Source organism: Cebus imitator, unplaced genomic scaffold (assembly GCF_001604975.1).
Source record: "Cebus imitator isolate Cc_AM_T3 unplaced genomic scaffold, Cebus_imitator-1.0 Scaffold75, whole genome shotgun sequence".
In the NCBI taxonomy this organism is placed as follows: domain Eukaryota; kingdom Metazoa; phylum Chordata; class Mammalia; order Primates; family Cebidae; genus Cebus; species Cebus imitator.
Genome location: NW_016107390.1, coordinates 2713991 through 2734545, shown reverse-complemented (window position 1 = coordinate 2734545; position 20555 = coordinate 2713991). Strand labels below are relative to the sequence as shown.

Genomic DNA, 20555 nt, shown 5'->3' with positions numbered 1-20555 from the left:
AAAAAAAAAAAAAAAAAAAAAGAGATGGGTTTTCACCATGTTGTCAAGGCTGGTGTCAAACTCCTGAGCTCAAGCATTCCGCCTGCGTCTTCCCACCAAATATTGGGATTACAGGCGTGAGCTACTGCACCCGGCCCAATACATGCATTTAAAAATATTTGAGATGGTATTCAGTCCCTACGCATTTAGCTAAGTGAGGAAACCCACAAATAAATGTTAAGAGGTTTTTTTTTTTAATACCTGTGATCAGTGTTTAATGTCAAATTTATAGTGTTGAGACAACTGTGATCTCAAAGTGTGATCGATACTCTCTAGTAACCAGTTAAAATAATGTGATGACACTACTGAATCATTTCCTGCACCATTCATCGTGGATGGAAAGTATCAAACCACACCAGGCATTCCACGTGTCCCAGAGGTCCCAGGTCTTCGTCTCTCATCATTCTTAATTGGTTAAGTATCATTGGATTTTTTTTTTCTTTGAAACTTCACAATTGGCTTTTGAGTTACTAGAACAAGATCTACATAATCTACATCCTGGTGAAGTGGGAATTTCTAGCCACTTGTACCTGAACTACATCATTTTGGCTCTAGAAGAGCCCTGGGATTTTATGTCATTTGTAATTTGACTGTATCAAGTTTCTCAGAGAATGAGAAAGGGTGGGAGTCATTATTTTCTTGTTTTGAAATAGTTGGTGATATGAAATGTTTTATCTGCTATTGTTCCTACACATCCTGGCACTAGGAGACAGGGGAGAATGGAATCGATCTGCTCTAATCTTTTTAATGTTAGATGCTGGAATTTAGTTATAGAGCTGATGGCACTTTGCCTATTAGTAATAGCTACTGTCCAGCCATACCTTCTGAGTAGAGTTAGGTAAATTTAGGGGAATGAGGAGAATATGTTGTAAAAAGCATATACTGAGAGTATTGCTTATTTGTAATTGGTAGAAAAACATTAAATGATGCTAAAGCAGGATGATCAGTAGCAGGAAAACATGACTCAGGGAAATCTGCAAAAGTGTTTTCTTCCTCTAATACATAAATAAAATGTGTTTTTACGTAGAGCACAATCAGTCATGGTAATAGGCTAGTAAGTACGGTTTTATTCCAGGTTTCTTATTGTATAAGTAATATCCAGATTACAGAAAATTTTAAATAAATAGGAAATCCTTTCCAACAGCACCATCACTTTAATATAATCATTGTTAATATTTTGGTGCACTTCCTTACATATTTTTCTGTGTAGGTTTTTAACTGGACTGTAATTTTTTGTTGTTAGCTTCTTCTTTTTTTTTTTTTTTTAGAGACTGGGCCTTATTCTGTTACCCAGCTGGAGTACTATGGCACGATCATAGCTCACTGCAGCCTTGAATCCTGGACTAAAGTGATCCTCCCATCTCAGCCTTCCAAATAGCTGAGACCACAGGTAGATGCCACCACTCCCAGCTAATTTTTTTTTCTTTTGTAGAGACAGGGCTTTGAAATGTTGCCCAGGCTGGTCTTGAACTCCTGGCCTCAAGTGATCTTCTCACCTCAGCCTCCCAAGTACAGGGATTACAGATGTGAGCATATGAGCCACCATGCCTGGCAGAACTATAATCTTATAGTACAATTCAGTAGGTAAAATTCTGAATCGTGCTTTTTTCCACCTAATTATATCACAAATTACATCTCCATGTTATTGCAGAGTTTTCATTATAAAAATGCATGCTAATTAAATTGCACAAGAAAAAAAGGAAGGGAATGCTTTCTCTTGTATGCATCACTCAGACACAGCCAGAATATTTTACCTTTTTCACTCAGTGTTACAGCAAAATGATTTTTCCCTTCTGTTTTCTAGTTTTTAGAAACCAACATTTTAAGAAAGAAATGCTGTTATGTGAGTGAGACCTAAGGATATTACACTGAGCAAAATAAACTACAGTTGATCCTGAACAACATGGGGGCTCAAAGCACTGACCCCCATGCAGTTGAAAATCCAAGTATAATTTTGCCTCCCCCAAAACTTAAACTAATAGCCTACGATTGACTGGAAGCCTTATTAATAACATACACAATCAATTAACAAAGATTTTGTGTGTTACATGTATTATTTACTGAATTCTTACAATAAAGTAAGCCATAGTACATAGTAAAGAAAATATTATTAAGAAAATCATAAGGAAGAGAAAATATGTTTACTGTCCAAAAGTGGAAGTGAATCATCATAAAGGTCTCGTCCTCACTGTCTTCACGGTGAGTAGGCTGAGGAGGCGGAGGAAGAGGAGGGGTTGGTCTTGTCTCAGGGTAACAGGTGGAATAAAATCCATGGATAAGAGGATCTGTGATTTCAAATCCATGTTTGAGGGTCACCTGTAGTTATAAATATTAATGCACAAATACTGTATATTTCCACTTGTGAGGTATCCAAAATGGTCCAACTCCTAGAAGCAGAGAGCACAGTGGCAGTGGCCAGGGAGTGCGGGGAGGGAAAAGGGAGCTGCTGTTCAGTGAGTATAGCGTTTCAGTTTTTCAAGAGAAAAAGTTCTAGAGATCTGTTACACGACAATGCACATGTAGTTAACACTGCTGTACTGTACGCTTAAAAGTGGTTAAGATGGGCTGGGCATGGCAGTGCACCCCATAGTTTCAGCTACTTGGGAGGCTGAGGCTGGAGGATTGCTTGAGGCGAGGAGTTTGAGACCGGCCTGAGCAACATTGTGAGACCCTGTCTCCACACAAAAAAACTTAAAAATTAGCCGGGCCTGGTGGTTTGTGCCTATAGTCCCAGCTACTTGGGAGGCTGAGGTGGGAGGATCCCTTTTGCCCAGGAGTTTAAGGCTGCAGTGAGCTACCATGGCACCACCGTACTCCAGCCTGGGCAACAGAGCAAGACCCTGTCTCTAAAAAATAAAAAAAATAAGCCAGTGAAGTATACAGAAGGTTATATATAGGTTATATGCAAATGGTGTGCCATTTTATATAAGGAAGTTAAGCATTTGCAGATTTTCATATCTATGAGGAGTCTAGGGACCAATCCATCATGGATACAGAGTGACAAGTCTACTAATATCATTAATATTTTCCATGCCAGCATTCTACTATGGTAAGAGTTGAATTGCTTCCTAATATTTAATTATATGGCAATAACCATATTAATAAATAGAAACAATATTCAATTGAATAAATATCCCATATCACATATCTATTCATCTATCAGTAAAGGTTGCTAACAATTTTTAATATTGTGGATACCGCATGATAAACATTATTTGAATAAAGTATAGGCTGTTTTCAAGTTTCAGAGGGCCTTGTGAAGCAAGCCAAGGCAGTGATGGGTTACTGAAGGATTTTGAATGAGAATAACATGATGAGATTTGCATTTTATTTTAGTTCATATTTGTTTTTCTTGAATGAGATTGTACTTTAGACAAACCAGTCTGATGGCAGTAAGAAGTTAGATTGGAATAATTTACAGTAATCCTTTCCGTGGGTCATAGCCGACAGCTTGGAGCCCCTTGTACATTTGGGCAATTTTTTTCCTAAATGCTTTTATTTGTCCCTTTTATTCAGTAAAACTTAATTGCCATGTTTCTATTATGCTGTGGTCAGAATGTATGTGTCCCTCCAAAATTCAAATGTTGGAACTTAAATCCCAATGAGATAGTATTAAGGCTCCCAATGGAGCCTTTGGGGGATGATTAAGTCTCGAGGGTAGGTCCCTCATGAATGGGATTAGCAATGTTATAAAAGGGCTGGAGGGAATTAGGGAGGCCCCTTTTTGCCCTTCCGTCCCTTCCGCCATGTTAGGTCACAGTGTTCATCCGCTCTGGAGGCCGCAGCATTCAAGGCACCATCTTGGAAGCAGAGACCAGTCCTTCACCAGACACCAAGCCTGCTGGTACCCTGATCTGGGACTTCCCAGCCTTCAAACTGCGAGCAATACATGTGTGCTGTTTGTACATTACCCAGTCTAAGGTATTTCGTCATAGCGGCACAATTGGACTAAGGCAGAAATTGGTCTTTGTGGGACTTGCTATAACAAATGCCCAAAAATGTAGACGTGGCTTTGGAACTGGATAACGGGTAGAGGCTGGAGGACTCTGAGATGTATGATAGAGAAGCCTGAACTGCTGTGAACAGAGCATGAGAGGTGATTCTGGTGAGGGCTCAGAGAAGAGGTCTGTAGAGAGCGCCTGCATCTTCTTAGAGGTGATCTAATAGACAAGAACAGAGTGTTGGTAGAAATACGGATGGTAAAGGCAATTCTGATGAGGTTTCGGACAGAAATGAGGGACGAGGTACTGGAAGCTGGAGGAAGGCCATCCTTGCTGTAACAGCATGCTTGCTGTAATCCCAAATTGCTGGGATTACAGGTGTGAGCCACTGAGCCCAGCCTAGAATAAATAATTTTTCTAAAGTAAGTGGCTTTCAAGTTTTTTATTTGTAAAGACAACATTTTTAGTAAATGCCAATTAATTTTTGTGATCTTATTCTATTCAAAGGAGAGAAATATTTTCTAAATTGTATTCACGTTTTGGTTTTGAAATATAGTTTATGTCGAAATTTGTATATATACTATTTAGAGCCTAATGTGAACTATCTCGTAGTTTATATATTTTTTTACTACAAATAGTTAAAACAGATTCGAATGCGTTATCTCATTTGGTGACCTGGAACTAGTTGAAATGTAGGTGCTTTATAAACCATCTTAACTACTGACATTATCTTGTTTTTTTGTGAAGCATGAAATAGTTCAGTTTATTGACTGATTGTTATGTCACTGGGGAGAAATGAATTTTCACGGTGTGTTTTATTGTGCCTATTTAGTGGGTTCAGCATTAAAATAAATAATGCTGTTATGAGAAAAGAGATGGCCTGATGATTTCTCTATGGAAATGGAAGAACTCCAGGCCATGATCCCATCAAAACACCTGACTGACTCTGACACCCTCAAATAGGCACTTGACCTCTCTGTGACTCTATTTCCTCAAATCCAAAACGGATTGAGAAAATTAACTTATCCAAAGTAGAGTGAGAAGCACAGTATTTGCCACATGCTTTGAGACTGAGATAAATGTTGGTATTATTTGAAAGTCCCACAGTATTTGTTGAGCTGGCTCCACGTGGGGGAGAGGAAGCAGGGACCGCAGAGTGCCGGGAGGCACCGTGTGAGCCTCATCCGGTCCCCTTTGTGTGGCAGTGAAGGCTGTATCTTTTCTTCAGGTCCCTACTCCACCTTAATTCTCTGGAGGAGGAGAAGCCAGGCGTGTGAGGCCGTGGTTTTCCGGTGGACATCTGCTGACACACTATTAAGATGAATTCCCTGCGAATGGTGCTTTTATTAGGCTACACGCCAGGAGTCTTCCGGCAGAGGTTTTTCCTTTACGTTCACAAATGCTACCTGGGTTACTGTTAAATTACTATTCCTCGTTGGCCTTTCTCTTAGAAGAAACAAACTAGATTTAACTTACTTTGCCTGATTCATGTTTGCAGTAACAGGATGTATTTGTTTTGTGAGTTTCTTCTGTCTTTTGAAGAGGAGGGATGTGGAGTCCCGTGAATATTTTTTACTCTCGCTCTTTTCTTCAGTACGAAGAGGCCACGTGGGGAAACAGCAGCGGTGGAGGCGTGACTGCTAACCCGCATACCCTGTCCTCCACACGTGGGGCGAGGCACCAAGGGGTGAGGGAGGAAGAATGAAATGTGCCTAGCAGTTCCATACATTATCTGATTTAATTGCCACATTCCATGTGGCATTTTACAGATAGGTGGCAGAGCCGAACTTCTGTATACACAGGTGGGTCTACGTGGTGGGTCAGTGAGGATGTGCCTGAAATGTCAGCACCAGTGATGGATTCTATTTGTTGTTGTTGTTGTTGTTAAAACTAGAACATTTACTTCATGACTAATCGCTGAAAGTCTTACCATGCACTGGCTGCCGCAACAGCTGCCCTCTTGGGCTGAGGTGTTGTTCCTTCACGGAATGCATGCCTGAGTCTGCGGTATACAGTCTTGAGGTGCCTCATGTGACCAGTCCCGGTGGTGTTTCGTCTTTCAGCCTCGGCACTCCAGTTGTACTTTCTCTTGCGTTTGGCGGGTTGGCCACACTTGCCACAGGTCCACTTCTGAAGGTGGTAGGCCTCAGAGCCACAGCGGTGGCACAGTGTGTGCGTCTTACTGCAACGCTTTCCAAATGATGACTTTCCCTTCTTCATCTCGCTTCTGTGGCCGAGACCAGCGGCCAGTGATTGGTTGTTTTAGGAAACTGTGCCATTGCATGTCATAGAACTGGAAGTGTGTACACATCTTCATCATCATAGACTCTCACAGCTCACAAAGCACCTTCATATCTCACAGAATCCTCACAGCCATCCTGGAGGTTACAGTTCCCCCTGCATTAGACACGGGGATGCTAAAGCTAGAGGGTGGATTTTAATAACATTCTTAACTCTTCTTGGTCTAACATGGGGAGTATATTGTGATATTTTTCTATAAGGTAATGTCTTTTAAAATCATTTATCTATTTATTTACTTTTCATATCTAGTCCTGTAGATCATCCATTTTTAAAAAAAGACTCTGATACAGAAAGAAGTCAAGTGGATTTTCCCAACATAACTTTGCACTAAGTGAAGAAAAGCAATGACTTTGTAGTCTTTTTAAACATGTCTGATGTAATTTACAGAATCTTTCTTGAATTCATTTAAGTATAATTGAGTTTTCTCCTGGAGAAAGCTGGTCTGGATGGCACCATTTTTTCTGCATCAACTCTGTGAAGTACAGTGTTTGTTTGTTTTGGAGGCAGAATCTTGTTCTGTTGCCCAGGCTGGAATGCAGTGGGGTAATCTTGGCTCACTGCACCCTCCACCTCCTGGGTTCAAGCAATCCTCCTGCCTCAGCCTCCCCATTAGCTGGGACTACAGGTGTACCCCATCATGCCCAGCTAATTTTTGTATTTTTAGTAGAAATGAGGTTTTGCCATGTTGGCCAAGCTGGTCTCAAACTCCTGACCTCAGGTCATCCACCCACCTTGGCTTCCCAAAGTGCTATGATTACAGGCGTGAAATACAGTTCTGAATTCTGAATATCTGCTAATCTCCAGTTGATAGGTATACAGCTTCTGCTTGATGGTGATTCAAAGTCTTTGGATAAAAATATGCCATTTATATTTAGAATATATGTTAGCTACAGTGTTTGCTGTAGCCACTTTTAACAGTGCACCACACATAGTGGCTTAAACAGTAGAAACTTTTTGTCTCACAGTTCTAAAGGCTGAAAGTTTAAGATCAAGGTATCAGCATGATTAAACATCTGCCCTAGTCTTCTTGTTTTTCTTTTATGACATTGGAATATGCCATATTTGAAAAATGCGTTTTAGAAAAGCTAACGGAATCTAAATACAGTTTGGAGTTTAGTGACTATTAATGTATTAATATTGATTCATTAGTTATGACAAGTGTATTATAATGTAAGAGTTAATAATAGAGGAATTACAAATGAAATTACAAATTATGTTACAAACCAATAGTAATCAAAACAGTGTGGTACTGGCATAAAAACAGTCATCTAGACTGTTGGAACAGAATAGAAAGCCTATAAATGAAGCCATGCATAAATGGTCAGCTGATCCTCAACAAGGGTGCCAAGAATGCACGATGGGGAAAGGACAGTGTCTTCAATAAATGGTGATAGGAGAACTGTTACTTACATGGAGAAGAATGAAAGTGGATCCTTATCTCACACCATACACAAAAATCAACTCAAAATGGACTAACAATTTAAATGAGAGACTGGGAGAAAACATAGGGAAAATGCTCTTTGATATTGGTCTGGGCAATGATTTTTTGGATATGATACGAAAAGCACAGGCAACAAAAGAAAAAAATGAACAAGTGGGACTACATCCAACTGAAAAGTTCCTGCATGCAAAAGAAACAATCAGCAAAATGTAAAGGCAGCCTATGGAATGGGAGAAGACATTTGCAAACCATACATTTGATAAGGGGTTAACATTTCAATATATATAAGGAACTCAGACAACTCATTTGCAAAAACAAAAACGACCTAATTAAAAAATGGAGAAAAAGGAGCTGACATTTTTTTAAAGAAGACATAAGAATGTCCAACAGGTATATGAGCATCATTGTTCAACAAGGAAATGCAAACCAAAACCACAGTGGGATATCACCTCACACCTATTATAATGGCTGCTGTCAAAAAGATAAAAGTGTCAGTGGGAGTGTGGAAAAAGGAACCCTCATACCCTGTTGGTAGGAAGGTAAATTGGCACAGCGGCTATGGAAAATAGTATGCAGATTTCCCAAGAAACTAAAAGTAGAATTACCATTTCATCCAGCAATCCCACTTCTGGGTATGAGTCCCGGAAGAAATGAAATCCGACTCTCTGAGAGCTACTTGTATTGCCATGTTCATTGCAGTATCATTCACAGTAGCTGAGATGTGGAAACAACGTTGCCTGTAGACAAGTGAATGGATAGACAAAGGTGTGTGTATGCAATGGCATATTATTCAGCTTTAGAGAAGGTGGATGGACTTGGAGGACATTCGCTAAGTGAAATAAGCCAGACACAGAAAGACAAATACTGCATGATCTCTGTTATATGTAGAATTTTCAAAAGTCAAACTCATGGCAACAGAGAGTAGATGTGTAGTTAACCAGGGGCAGGGGTAGGGGAAATGGGAAAATGTTGGTCAAAGGGTACAAACTTTCAGTGATAAGAAAAACACTATCTGATGGACAGGGTGGTGAGTATGGTCAATAATTATTCTAAACTTGAAATTGGCTGAGAGTATATCTCAAGTATTCTCACCACACATGCAAAAAAGGTAACTAGTGAGTTGATGGATATGTTAATTAGCCTGATTGTGGTAACCATTTCACAAGGTGTATGTGTATCAAAACATGTTGTACACCTTAAATATATGCAGTTTTTATTTGTGCATCATACCTCAATAAGGCTGGAAAAAAAACAGAGGAAACTGGGTGGCAGAGGTCTGTGGGAACTCTTTGTATTATATTTGGAAGTTTTCTTTATATTTAAAACTATTCTAAAGTAAAGTTTTTCAAATATAAACATCCTTTTAGGTTATAAAATAGTGTCTACATTAAACATTCCATGAATGCGGTACTTATAATTATTAAATAACTGTATTGTTTTTAATGCCATTGTTTAAACATGTTTTTGTACTCAAGAACAAATTAGATATGGCCTCTAGAGGACAGTGCTGGGTCATAGAAAGATTTTACAATTTCTGCCCAAGTTGAAGACAGTCACAATCATTTTTCTCCTTATTTTCTAACCACAAAGACTGTTTACTCATTATCCCTCTTAAAAAACAACAACAACAAAGAACACTTGTGACTCATCTGCTGTTCTGACTGCTTGGCTGTTTTAACTTTTTTGTGTGTAATTTTGGCTCCACAAGGATCTATTAGGCAAGAAGGATGCTTACGTCCCTCAGGGTTTGTGCAAGTTGGACCCTGGGGAAGCGATATGAGGCATATATTATGTGTCATTGGTGAGTTCTTCCATGATGGAGACAGAATTATAGAGCTGACTTCCTTTGGAAAAACATACAGTTTGTGGCTTGATGAGGGTGCATATAAGATGAAGAGCGTTCTGGTCTTTTAAAGGTTGAGGTTGCCTGTTCAGGGGCTCGGTGGCGGTGGGAGGAAAGGGAAGAGACCATTGCTCTCGCTTCTGGAGCAAATTTCTGGAGTAGTCAGAATAGCAACTCAACATTTTAATTTTAAAACTCCTCCGGAGATAACCTCGTGAGATGGACATTTTATTTGTCCAAGGCTGCCGAGGTAGGGAGTTGCAGAGTGCTACTCAAGCGCAGCAGAGCCATAGGAATGTTCATTTGCAAAATGCTCGCCTTCGACCCAGAAGCAGCTGAAGACAATTGTTCATGAATCGATGGGCTCAGCAATTCTGAAACACACAATTCTGTCATTGAATTTTCTGCTGACAGTGGAGTCTGAGGGTTCCACCATGCTAGGTGTCAGCCTAGTATAAATATTAAAAAACAGTACTCATTTGGCTGACGATGTGTTCTACTTAGCAGCAACCTACAGGTTTTTTTTTTTTTTCTTTTTTGCTCCAGGAATAAATCTGTCCAAAACTCATCTGCTGAATTGGGATCTATGAGCCTTTTAATAAGATTTTTGAAAGGGAATGGAAAATTTACAGCTCCATATAGATAGCCTGACGTGAAAGTTAAGGTCAGTGGTGTTTTGTTCAGCCACTCCATCCAAGCCGAACCCACGGGTGGGGATCTGTTTCGTTCTCATTTAACAGTGCTAAGTTCCAAACATTCTCTTAGGTATAGTCTTCTAATCTAGGGCTGGTATGACAAAGTTCTGTTTACCGTGTAGGTACTTAATACATATTATGATGATTTAACATGTAGTTGGTCCTTGAGATGGTGGCGTGTGCTCTAACCTGGTCCCTCATTCAGGGTTTCTTGTCTCAGGGAAAAGCACCACCTTATCCCAGTGGTGTCAGTCAGAATCTTGGGAGTCATCCTTGAATCCTCTGTGTCTTCCGTCATTACTCATAATGAATGCAAGACCAGGTCCTATCAATTCTGCTTCTTAAATATTTCTTGAAGCCATCCATTTCTCTCTCCATGGCCACCACTCCAATCTAAGCCCTTGTCATGCCTGCTTAGACTACTGAAAAAGCAGCCTTACCCTCAACCAGTGTGCTCTTTCAAAACATGCATCTGTGAGACCGTCAGCCTTATCTCTGTCGTGGACAAGGAGGCCCTGCAGTCTGGTCTCTGTCTCTCCCTAGCCTCATCTCGAAGCCTTCTCCTTGCTCCTTGTTCTCCAGCGTCCTAGCCTCCAATGGTCAGCACAGAGTCTCAGTGCATGCAGTTTCCTCTTTGTGGGAGTCTTTCCTGCTGTCTTGGTCTCATTACCTTCTACTCATCCTTTCTAAATCAGCTGGAGTGTTGTTTCCTCATGGATGACTTCCCTGGTCTCCTGGTCTAAGAAGTGCTCTCTATTTATTTATTTTGACATGGAGTCTCACTCTGTCGCCCAGGCGTCAGTACAGTGGTGTGATCTCGGCTCACTGCAACCCCATCTCCCAGGTTCAAGTGATTCTCCTGCCTCAGCCTCCTGTGTAGCTGGGACTACAGGTGTGCGCCACTACGCCCAGCTAATTTTTGTATTTTTAGTAGAGATGGGGGTTTCACCATGTTGGTCAGGCTGGTCTTGAACTCCTGACCTCAAGTGATCCTCCTGTCTTGGCCTCCCAAAGCGCTGGGGTTACAGGTGTGAGCCACCGCGCCCGCCGAGGGTTCTTTATTGAGTGTTCTTACAGCCCCGTGCTCCTTCCCTTCATGGTGCTTACATCAGTTCACAGTGTCTTCCTGTTGCTGTTTCTTGATTAATGCATGTCTCCCTTATGAGAGTATCAACTGTACAGGTTCAAGATGAATGATGAAGATAAATCGTAATAAAATATATTTGTTGGATGAATAAATGGCTATTTACTTATTGAATGTTTAGCTAGAGGAAGAAGAACCCACTGGATACATTCGATTTGAAAAATTTCTTCCGGTGATGACAGAAATACTACTAGAAAGAAGGTAAGTAAGTAAATGCAATTGTTAAGGCAAAGTAATGCTCAGAATTCATTCAGGACGCTTGGCTCTTTCACTTTGTATATTATGCTCAACCAATGTCTCCTAAGGTGGCCTCCTTCTAACCTTTCTAGATACTTCTGAACTACCAGTCGGTACATGCTTAGAAATATCAACCACATTCGTGTTAACCTTAGCGAAGCATAATTAGGGGGCAAAGAAGCTACAAAGATCATAAGTCAACATTCTTCTGTTTTGAATTATCAATGATAAATAAGAATCCTCATATTTTTCTGGCACAAATATAGCATTAGCTTACCAGAGTTGGTTCATCATAGAAGTCTTGTGCCCACATAAATTGATTTCCAAAAAGCTAATAGATAACCGCAAACATGTCGGTGATTTTGCCCTAAATATTTCCTGTGAGGCTGAGGTATTTTCCACTTTCACATCCAGAAATACGACACGATTTCAGTGAGGCAAGCGTTACCATCCCAGTGTGTTAGCAGCTTTTACTTTTTTGTTTATATTTTTTGAGATGGAGTTTTGCTCTTGTCACCAAGGCTGGAGTGCCGCCACGCCATCTCAGCTCACTGCAACCTCTGTCTCCCGGGTTCAAGCCATTCTCCTGCCTAAGCCATTCTCCCGCCTCAGCCTCCCAAGTAGCTGGCATTACAGGTGCCCACCACCACACCCGGCTAATCTTTGTATTTTTAGTAGGGACGGGGTTTCACTGTGTTGGCCAGGCTGGTCTTGAACTGCTGAGCTCAGGTGATCCGCCTGCCTCAGCCTCCCAAAGTGCTGGAATTACAGGTGTGAGCCACCACGCCTGGCCCTAGTTTGTTTTATGTGGTCATTTAATCATTCCAGTGGTCCCCAACTACCAGGCCGTGGACTGGTACCAGTCCCTGGCCTGTTGGGAGCCGTAGACCGCACAGCAGGAGGTAACCAGCAAGAGAGTGAGCACTGCCACCTGAGCTCCGCCTCCTGTCAGAGCAGTGTTGGTGTCAGAGTCTCATTGGAGCACAAACCCTATTGTGAACTGCACGTGGGAGGGATCTAGGTTGTGTTCCTTGTGAGAATCTAATGCCTGATGATCTGAGGTGGAACCGTTTCATCCCCAAACCATTCCCCCACCCCAGTCTGTGGAAAAATTTCCTTCCATGAAACCAGTCACCACTGCCAAAAAGGTTGGAGACTGCTGATTTATTATGCAGAGACTATGGTAAATACCATGGCACTGACTCAACTTATTGCATAATTATAGATACAGACCAATTCCAGAAGATGTCCTTCTTCGAGCTTTTGAGGTATGTAAACTCCAGCTTATATACATATACATGTGTGTAAATACCGATTTTTATATACACACATGTTTATGCTTATTTATATGAAAAATTCATCATGTAGAACTTGCCAAATGAAAAAATATAATATCTATTTTTTCTTTTCCCCTAGGTTTTAGATACAGCTAAACGTGGGTTTCTTACTAAGGACGAACTGATCAAGTATATGACTGAGGAAGGTAAGCATGATTTAGTGCTTACAGCAGTGACCTACCTGAGGAATTAATAATTTGTTAACAGTCATGTGAAAGTTATGGGGAGACTTTAGAATCAGTCATTCTGGTGGAAAGTTATCTACTGTTCCTACTGTTTTGGTTTGGGGGTGGTTTCTGTTCTGTGGGGGTTAAGAGGAGCAGGGTGAGGAGAGCTGTGTTGTTGTCTCATAGGATTTTGTAAAGTATAATGATTACTTCTGTAATTGCAGTCATTCTGAATGGAATTTTCAGAATAAAAGATATGCCATCTGGAAAACATGCACTATCAATCACTGTAAATGAAGGCCTCTTCCTGGATTGAAGATCTGAATAGGAGTCTATACAAATTTCCTTCTTTTTTTGTTTTTTTGGAGACAGAGTCTCACTCTGTCACCCAGGCTGGAGTGCAGTCTCAGCTCACTGCAACCTCTGCTTCCTGGGTTCAAGTGATTCTCCTCCCTCAGCCTCTTGAGTAGCTGGGATTACATGTGTGGGCCACCATGCCCAGCTAATTTTTGTATTTTTAGTAGAGATGGCCAGGCTGGTCTCAAACTCCTGACGTCAGGTGATCCACCCATCTTGGCCTCCCACAGTGCTGAAGGAATTTAAAAATTCCTTTTTAAAAAGCTTTTCTGTTGGTGAAGTTATAGATAATATAGCCTCAATTTAATGAGGTCATTTTTAACACTAAACATTTTCTGTTTTAATGTTAATGGAACCATATATATTTGCTTTGAACATGGCCCTTCATACACATGCATATACACACATAATACCTGCACACTTATATATGCCAACACGTTTCCTTGGGAATTCTCTCTGCTAGGCTGATGTATACGTTTGTTTTCCCTGAAGGTCGTCTCCTGAAACCATCCTCATACTGGTCACCTTGCCTTCTCCCGTATAGAGCTAGAGCTCTCTGGTTCACAGACTGGGTCCTGAATGACTCAGAGTTGCTAATCACTTGAGACAGAATCAAAAGTGCAAGTAATCTGGAGCAGGGAAAGCTAAGACTGCATCTACGTGCACAACTGGTCTGACCATTCCAGCTTGATCCACCATTGGGGGGAATACAGGGAGTGAGAGAAAGAATGACACCACATCATAGCTGCCACCCAAGAACTCTTACGCCATTGTCAAAATGATCTGAGGGATTAATTTTGATGGGGATGTTATGACTTTCAAAGCATCAGCTTCTTAATCCTAAGGATTAGTTTAACGAAAGTAAATCCTGGGTTACATATTAGGCAACATGAATTTAGTCAAAATGGCCAAAACAGTTCGATGTTCCTACCGTCGTGTGCCTACTATGTGTTTCGTATTCAGTAAGTGTAGGAAGGTATAATGACACTGAAATCGACTCCCTCTTGCAAGGATATTACAATCTTATTGGGGAAATAAAAGTAACATAAAATAGTGACAATGGAAGACGATAGAAAAATAAATATCTGAAGATCAACCAGGGCCAGACCAGCCTGGAAAGCTTGGTCTGGAAGACTTAAAGAGAAAATAGGTTTTTTGAGATGGTAGAGTGTATATGGTTAAGTTGTTGAGGGCAGAGGTAGACTCTTGTGCATTATAATTCTCTCACGTACAGTAGAGGGAGACGTTGTAGGTGTGTAAAACAGTCTGAACACAAATTGAGAGGTAGGAATGAACATGCTATTTCAGAGAGAAAATAAGCCTTGCTGGCCCCGAGGGTGATGCTGGCAAACAGCAAGAAATTAACTTCAGTAGATTGACTGGGACTAAATTGTGGAGTCCCTGGGTCAGAAGTTTGGAATTCATCCTGTGGGCAATGGAGAAGTATTATAGGCTTTTGAGCAGATGAGTCACATGGTGTGTGAGTGATCATGAGAAGGTTTTTCTGGTGCTGGTCGGTTTGTTAGATGTGTGAGAAAGAGGTTGGACCAGGGAGACCAGTTAGAAGATTATTTCAGCATTCTGAAGGCACCCAAATAAGGGCCTAACCTGGCAATGGCAATGGGAATGGAAAGAAGGGATTGATACAGGAGTGTCTGGGGCAGAATCCATGGGTCATGATGACAGAGCGTAGGAGACAAAGATGAGAGCTGAATCAAAAGTAACATCAAGGCTTTGCCCTTGAGCACAAGAGTTACGGTAATGCTCCTGACTGAAACAGCAAAGTCAGAACAGACTGCAGTGTACAGAGACGGTGCGCTCGTGTGGTTTACCCGGAGGAGCTGTGTGATAATTGCCAAGATGGTATGTTTACAGGGAGTTCATGGTACTTAAAGATCAACTATTGAGTCTTTCAGTGGGCTAAGCATAGGACAGGTATTTTCAAATAAGAATATATATGATTTCAATGATTCATTCAACAAGTATTGTTACAAATCTTCCACATATATGAGCCAGTATGTTTGGAAGTAATATATAAGATGTAAATACTATACAAATCTACGTTATGATTTAATGTAACAGACCCATCAGCTAAGTGTAATAGCAGTTGACTAGTTTGGTAAACTAGTAGCTTAAGAATTGTTGCTTTGAGAGTCTCAGAATTCTACAGATTGTTTTTAAGTACAGTTATGCCATATAACAATATGGATTAAAGTTACTTACACGGTCTTCATAATATCCGCCAAGCATCAAACACTAGTTTGAGAATATACATTCTTACTGCCCAGAATGTCATATGATAAACAAAATAAATCACATGGAATCAAGTTCCTAGGAGATAGAAGTCCATAAGTGTCCAGCAATGTGTATTGCATCATATGGTATTTAGCAGCAGGGAAGATCTCAGAACAATTTTTTTAAAAAACACTTACTTGTTGCTGCTTCGGTGCCAGGTACTGTTCTAAGTACCATTCAAATACTAACACATTGAATTCTCTTGACAACACTGTGTGATGGGTAGAATTATTATCATCCTCATTTTAGAGACAGGTAAACTAAGGGATGGCGCAGTTAACTGACTTGCTCAAGAGCTTAGAGCTAGTAAGAGGCAGCCAGCATTTGAATCCAGACTTGTGCTTTTAACCATTAGATTATTTTCCTTCCATCTTTAATCACATACTGGGGCTCCAAGTTGATCCTTTGGTAATTTCAGAAGTTTTCATCTAAATAAATAACGTTGTTCATGGTGTCTTTGTCTTCCTACTGCCTTGCCTGAAATGATGTGTTCTAAGGTTGCTTGATCTACAACATCTGCAGGCGAGAAGAAGTCCAAAATCTGCCAGGGTATACGCTAGCCTTTGCTGTGAACCTCCCGACTGTCGTGATGTGCTGGCTCTGCAGCTGCAGGGAGAGGAGCAAGTGACTTTGTGGGGGTTTGTGGGGCTCCATGGCTATTAAGCTAGCTAGCGGAAAGAGAAAGAAAAAAAATCAGATGATCATAAATGATACATTTTCCTTTTTGTCTCTCCAAGGTGAGCCTTTTTCTCAAGAGGAAATGGAAGAAATGTTGTCTGCTGCAATTGATCCAGAATCAAATTCAATTAACTACAAGGACTATATATCAATGATGGTGATAGATGAAAATTAAATGTTCTAAAGATAATTTCTAAGTAAAAGGACAATTGTAGAAATTGCTTGTCCTTGTTAATTTCACATCTTCTCTCATGATTCCTATATGTGATATTTAATATCTTGTAACATAACTATTTTAAGATACTTTGTTTTTAAAGATGATCATAACACTTTAAAACAAATTTAGTATGTCTAGCCTTACAGAATGATATGTTATATTTATTTAAAAACAATTCTGTCCGGGCACGGTGGCTCACACCTGTTAATTCCAGCACTTTGGAAGGCTGAGGCGGGCAGATCACAAGGTCAGGAGTTCGAGACCAGCCTGGCCCACATGGTAAACCCTGTCTCTACTTAAAAAATACAAAAATTAGCCAGGCGTGATGGCAAGTGCCTGTAGTCCCAGCTACTCAGGAGGCTGAGGCAGAAGAATCACTCGAACCCAGGAGGCAGAGGTTGCAGTGAGCCGAGATCGTGCCACTGCACTCCAGCCTGGGCAACAGAGCGGGACTCAGTCTCAAAAAAAAAAAAAATTAAAACATTTTAACATTAGAATGGATCGTTGTTTATTTTCTACAATAAAACTCAGGTTACCTTCAAATTAATTAAGCAGACAAAATGAAAGTGATTGTAGTGACCCCAGGTTTGGCATATAAAGATCTAAGAGGGGGCAGAATGACCACCAATTGAAAATGAGTAGCACTATGATGGCTTCTTTTTTAAACAATAACAAACACTTCATCAGTCTGAGTGTGGAAGGAGATTTATCAAAATAAATACTAATAATTGATTTTCTATGAGTGCCAATTACAAATACCATTTGAGATTATAATAACTTAGTGTAAAAATTAAAATTTGCTGATCCAGTGTGACACCATTTATGGAGCAGCTAAAGGAGTTGAGGTCATTGAAACTAGAGGAAAGAAGGCTGAGTGGAAATGAGAATGTAAGGTGGTGGCAATTCTCTCTTTGTCTTTAGAAAGATTGTCACCCGTGCAGTGTACCTGCCGTGGAATGTTGTCCTGAATACTGAGTGAGAGTGCTGAGTACTGCCGCGGTGTCGGGAAGTGCAGCTCCTGAAAGAACAGAAGAAGGTGACCTGTGCTCCTCTGAGTAAAGAGGTCACATGGAGAAGCCTCTTACAAGCAAAGGGGAAGAGAAGGTAAAGGAAAATGAGCAGTTTTCCATAACTTATATATTCTTTTATAACAACACACACACACACACACAGATCTCTATTTAAAGATGGCTTTTTCATTATATGTAAACATTTAACGTTGCTGTGAGCCTTCCTCAGGCATGTAGTCTTGCCCCTAGAAGAGGCAGCTGCTACCCAAGAGATTGTTTATCACTGTTCATTCGTTCTTGAAGCATTGAATGAGTGTCATTAGATAATGTGCTAGGAACCAGAGTCCCTAACTAATCCAGGTCACAGTTTAGTGAGGGAAACCTGCAAGTCAGGCAGCAGCCAATTTCAGATAGGGGCTCCTTCAGAGTACTGTGGAAATGCAGAAGAGAGGCAGCTACTCAGCCGTGCAGGGGGGAGCTTTCTGGGGGATGAGGGGTGCCAGTGTGTAGAGAAGGCTTACAAGGATGGGAAACACGTGACTTTAACACGAGTAGTTCAGTAAGTGGGCGGCAGGGCGTAGGGCGTACCAGCAGGTGAGCAGCAAGTACAAAAACCCTAGGGGTGTCATGAAACATGGAACCCACTGGGAATTGAAAGCAGCTCAGTAGTGTGGAATGTAGGAGATTTGGGGGTCATGATGAGGGTGAAACTGGAGTGGCAAACGGGAGCCGTATCGTTAAGAATATCGGGGTAGGTGTTAAGTTTCAGCGTTAGAATTTGGACTTTATTCTGAAGATCACAGAGAAAGATCATTTGTAAGCGGCATGAAAAATATACTTGATGGGTCACACCTGGAAGTGAGACCAGCTTGTAGGCTATTTGGTTTGTGGGAGGGATAGACTGGGAACAGTCGAGCATGAATCCCAGGTTTCTGGCTCAGACAGACGATGGGTAAAAGTGCCATTCGTTCGGATAAGAAATCTGAGTGGGGCGTCGGTAAGCAAAATGATGAGTTTGGGTGCAGACATCCGGGGACACCCAAAGGGTGACATTCGATAATCAGCTGGATATAGAAGGGAGACCTGGCTGAGACCTGGATTTTGGAACTCTCAGCATGTTAAGTAGTAATTAATCCCTTGAGAGGCAAAGAGAAGCGAGGCTAGAATGAGACCATGGGGAATATCAGCATTTAAAAGAAGGCAGAGGAAGAGGGGCCTGCAAAAGGGACGGGGAAGGGGAAGCTTGGGCAGAGGGGAAGCTGGAAAGAAGCATCGTGGATGCCAAGCTCGAGAGACTCGCAAGGAGGCGGCCGTGGCCATGTCAGCTGCAGTGGAGAGGAGAGGTCAGTTAAAGAGGGAAAAAGCATCCATGGGGGTCCGCAGTGAGGGTTCACTGAGGACCTCTCCCAGAGCAGAGGTTGGGGAGCAGCAGGGTGTAGAGTTGAGTGGGTTGAGGAAGGAATGGCTGTGAGAAGGCCAGAGGACAAGTTACTCCGCAGTGAAGAGAAGGAAACAGACAGCAGCTGAGCGAGCGATTTTGGAAGATAGGAGGGTGTGGGCACGTTCACTCACAGTCCAAGAGCTGAGAGCCCCAGGGAGGGAGAAGACACGGAGAAGGCGGGAGGGCCGGCTTCCGGAGCAATGAAGGGACTTAGGAAGGAACAGTGAACCCACGCCTGTGGGCCCCACTTCACGGCCCCTGTTGTCTTCTGAGAGGAAGGTAGTAGGTTCTAGGGCTTGAAGAGAATGGTGGAATTGTGGAGTATCTCTTGTGGGAAATGGGAGAAAGAGTTGAGAAAGAGCCCATGTAAGGATTTTCAAGAAACCCTGGAAGATTTTGTGCTCGAGAGCAAAGAAGAAAAAAGGTAGATCGTCGTAGGGCTTCAGGGTTAAGGTTTTGTCATGTGGGTGAGGTGGAAGGAACCAAAGGCCAAGGGAGCTGAGGAATCTGCGAGAAAGCAGTTCTGGTGGGGTCTGTGGGGCCAGCGTGTCAGGAAAGACCCAGGCAGGCGGAGTGGGCTAACGGAGGGAGGGCTTAGAGGCTCCGGGTCTCTGAAAGGGCAGATGGCAGCTGTGGTAGCAACAGGTGGTTGTTCCTACCATTCCTGAGAGATAACATGCTTCCCTGGAAATTTCGCTTCACTCTGTTCTTAGGGTGTTTATTTTCTTCTCCTGTTTATTTATTTATTTGAGACAAAGTTTCACTCCTACAGCCCAGGCTGGAGTGCAATGGCGCAATCTTGGCTCCCTGCAACCTCCACCTCCTGGGTTCAAGTGATTCTCCTGCCTCAGCCTCCGGAGTAGCTGGGATTACAGGGATGTGCTGCCATGCCTGGCTAATTTTGTATTTTTAGTAGAAACAGGGTTTCTCCATGTTGGTCAGGCTGGTCTTGAACTCCTGACCTCATCATGATCCACCCGCCTCAGCCTCCCAAAGTGCTGGGATTACAGGCGTGAGCCACCATGCCCAGCTTTTTCTCCTATTTATTATATGAATAAGTAGTAAGAGTGGCTCATATTCGTTGACTGTTCTGTGTTGCAGCCACTGTCCTGAGGGCTTCACCCACATGAACTCATTTAATCCTCACATCCACCCCTCGGTATAGTCGCTAGTACGTTGCCCTCATTTTGCAGGGGTGGCAATCGAGAAGTGACACAACAGTAAGGGGCTAGATCAGCTTTTTCTAGGTTATATTCTGATACCAAAACTCCCACATGTCAGGGGTTGACAAGAATAAAGCTTATTTCTGTTTACGTCTTTTGTCAGCTGGGGTCATCTGGGACTCTGCCCTGTGCGTCTTCTTTGTTCTACTCATGGCCTGGATAAGAGGATGACCACATGTGCTGCTTTGC

The 20555-nt window shown here is 41.8% G+C and overlaps 2 protein-coding genes across 8 annotated transcripts in view; one reads left to right on the top strand and one right to left on the bottom strand.

Moving 5' to 3' along the window:
* Positions 1–20555, top strand: part of EFCAB2 (EF-hand calcium binding domain 2) — a 143465-nt gene that overhangs the window by 90953 nt on the left and 31957 nt on the right. For 4 of the 7 annotated variants that reach the window (XM_017532090.2, XM_037739822.1, XM_017532089.2 and 1 more), the window contains 4 exons: positions 11526–11605; positions 12867–12909; positions 13058–13124; positions 16535–16675. In XM_017532090.2, coding sequence (XP_017387579.1) covers positions 11526–11605; positions 12867–12909; positions 13058–13124; positions 16535–16650 — 306 coding nt within the window. In that variant the 3' untranslated portion in view covers positions 16651–16675. Of the gene's footprint in view, positions 1–11525; positions 11606–12866; positions 12910–13057; positions 13125–16534; positions 16676–17613; positions 17797–20555 lie in introns of those variants that run through there. The other 3 variants (XR_005200895.1, XR_005200896.1, XR_005200894.1) reach the window with 1 other exon arrangement.
* LOC108306931 (60S ribosomal protein L37-like) lies at positions 5907–16086 on the bottom strand. Its single transcript, XM_037739825.1, has 3 exons — positions 16083–16086; positions 15989–15998; positions 5907–6207 (listed from the first exon to the last, which is right to left on the bottom strand). Exon 3 carries the CDS (start codon positions 6198–6200, stop codon positions 5907–5909), a length of 294 nt encoding a protein of 97 aa, XP_037595753.1. The 5' UTR covers positions 6201–6207; positions 15989–15998; positions 16083–16086.

Bases quoted from the DNA above. Each gene is read 5' to 3' on its own strand.
- LOC108306931 (XM_037739825.1), bottom strand. From the start codon at position 6,200: ATGAAGAAGGGAAAGTCATCATTTGGAAAGCGTTGCAGTAAGACGCAC.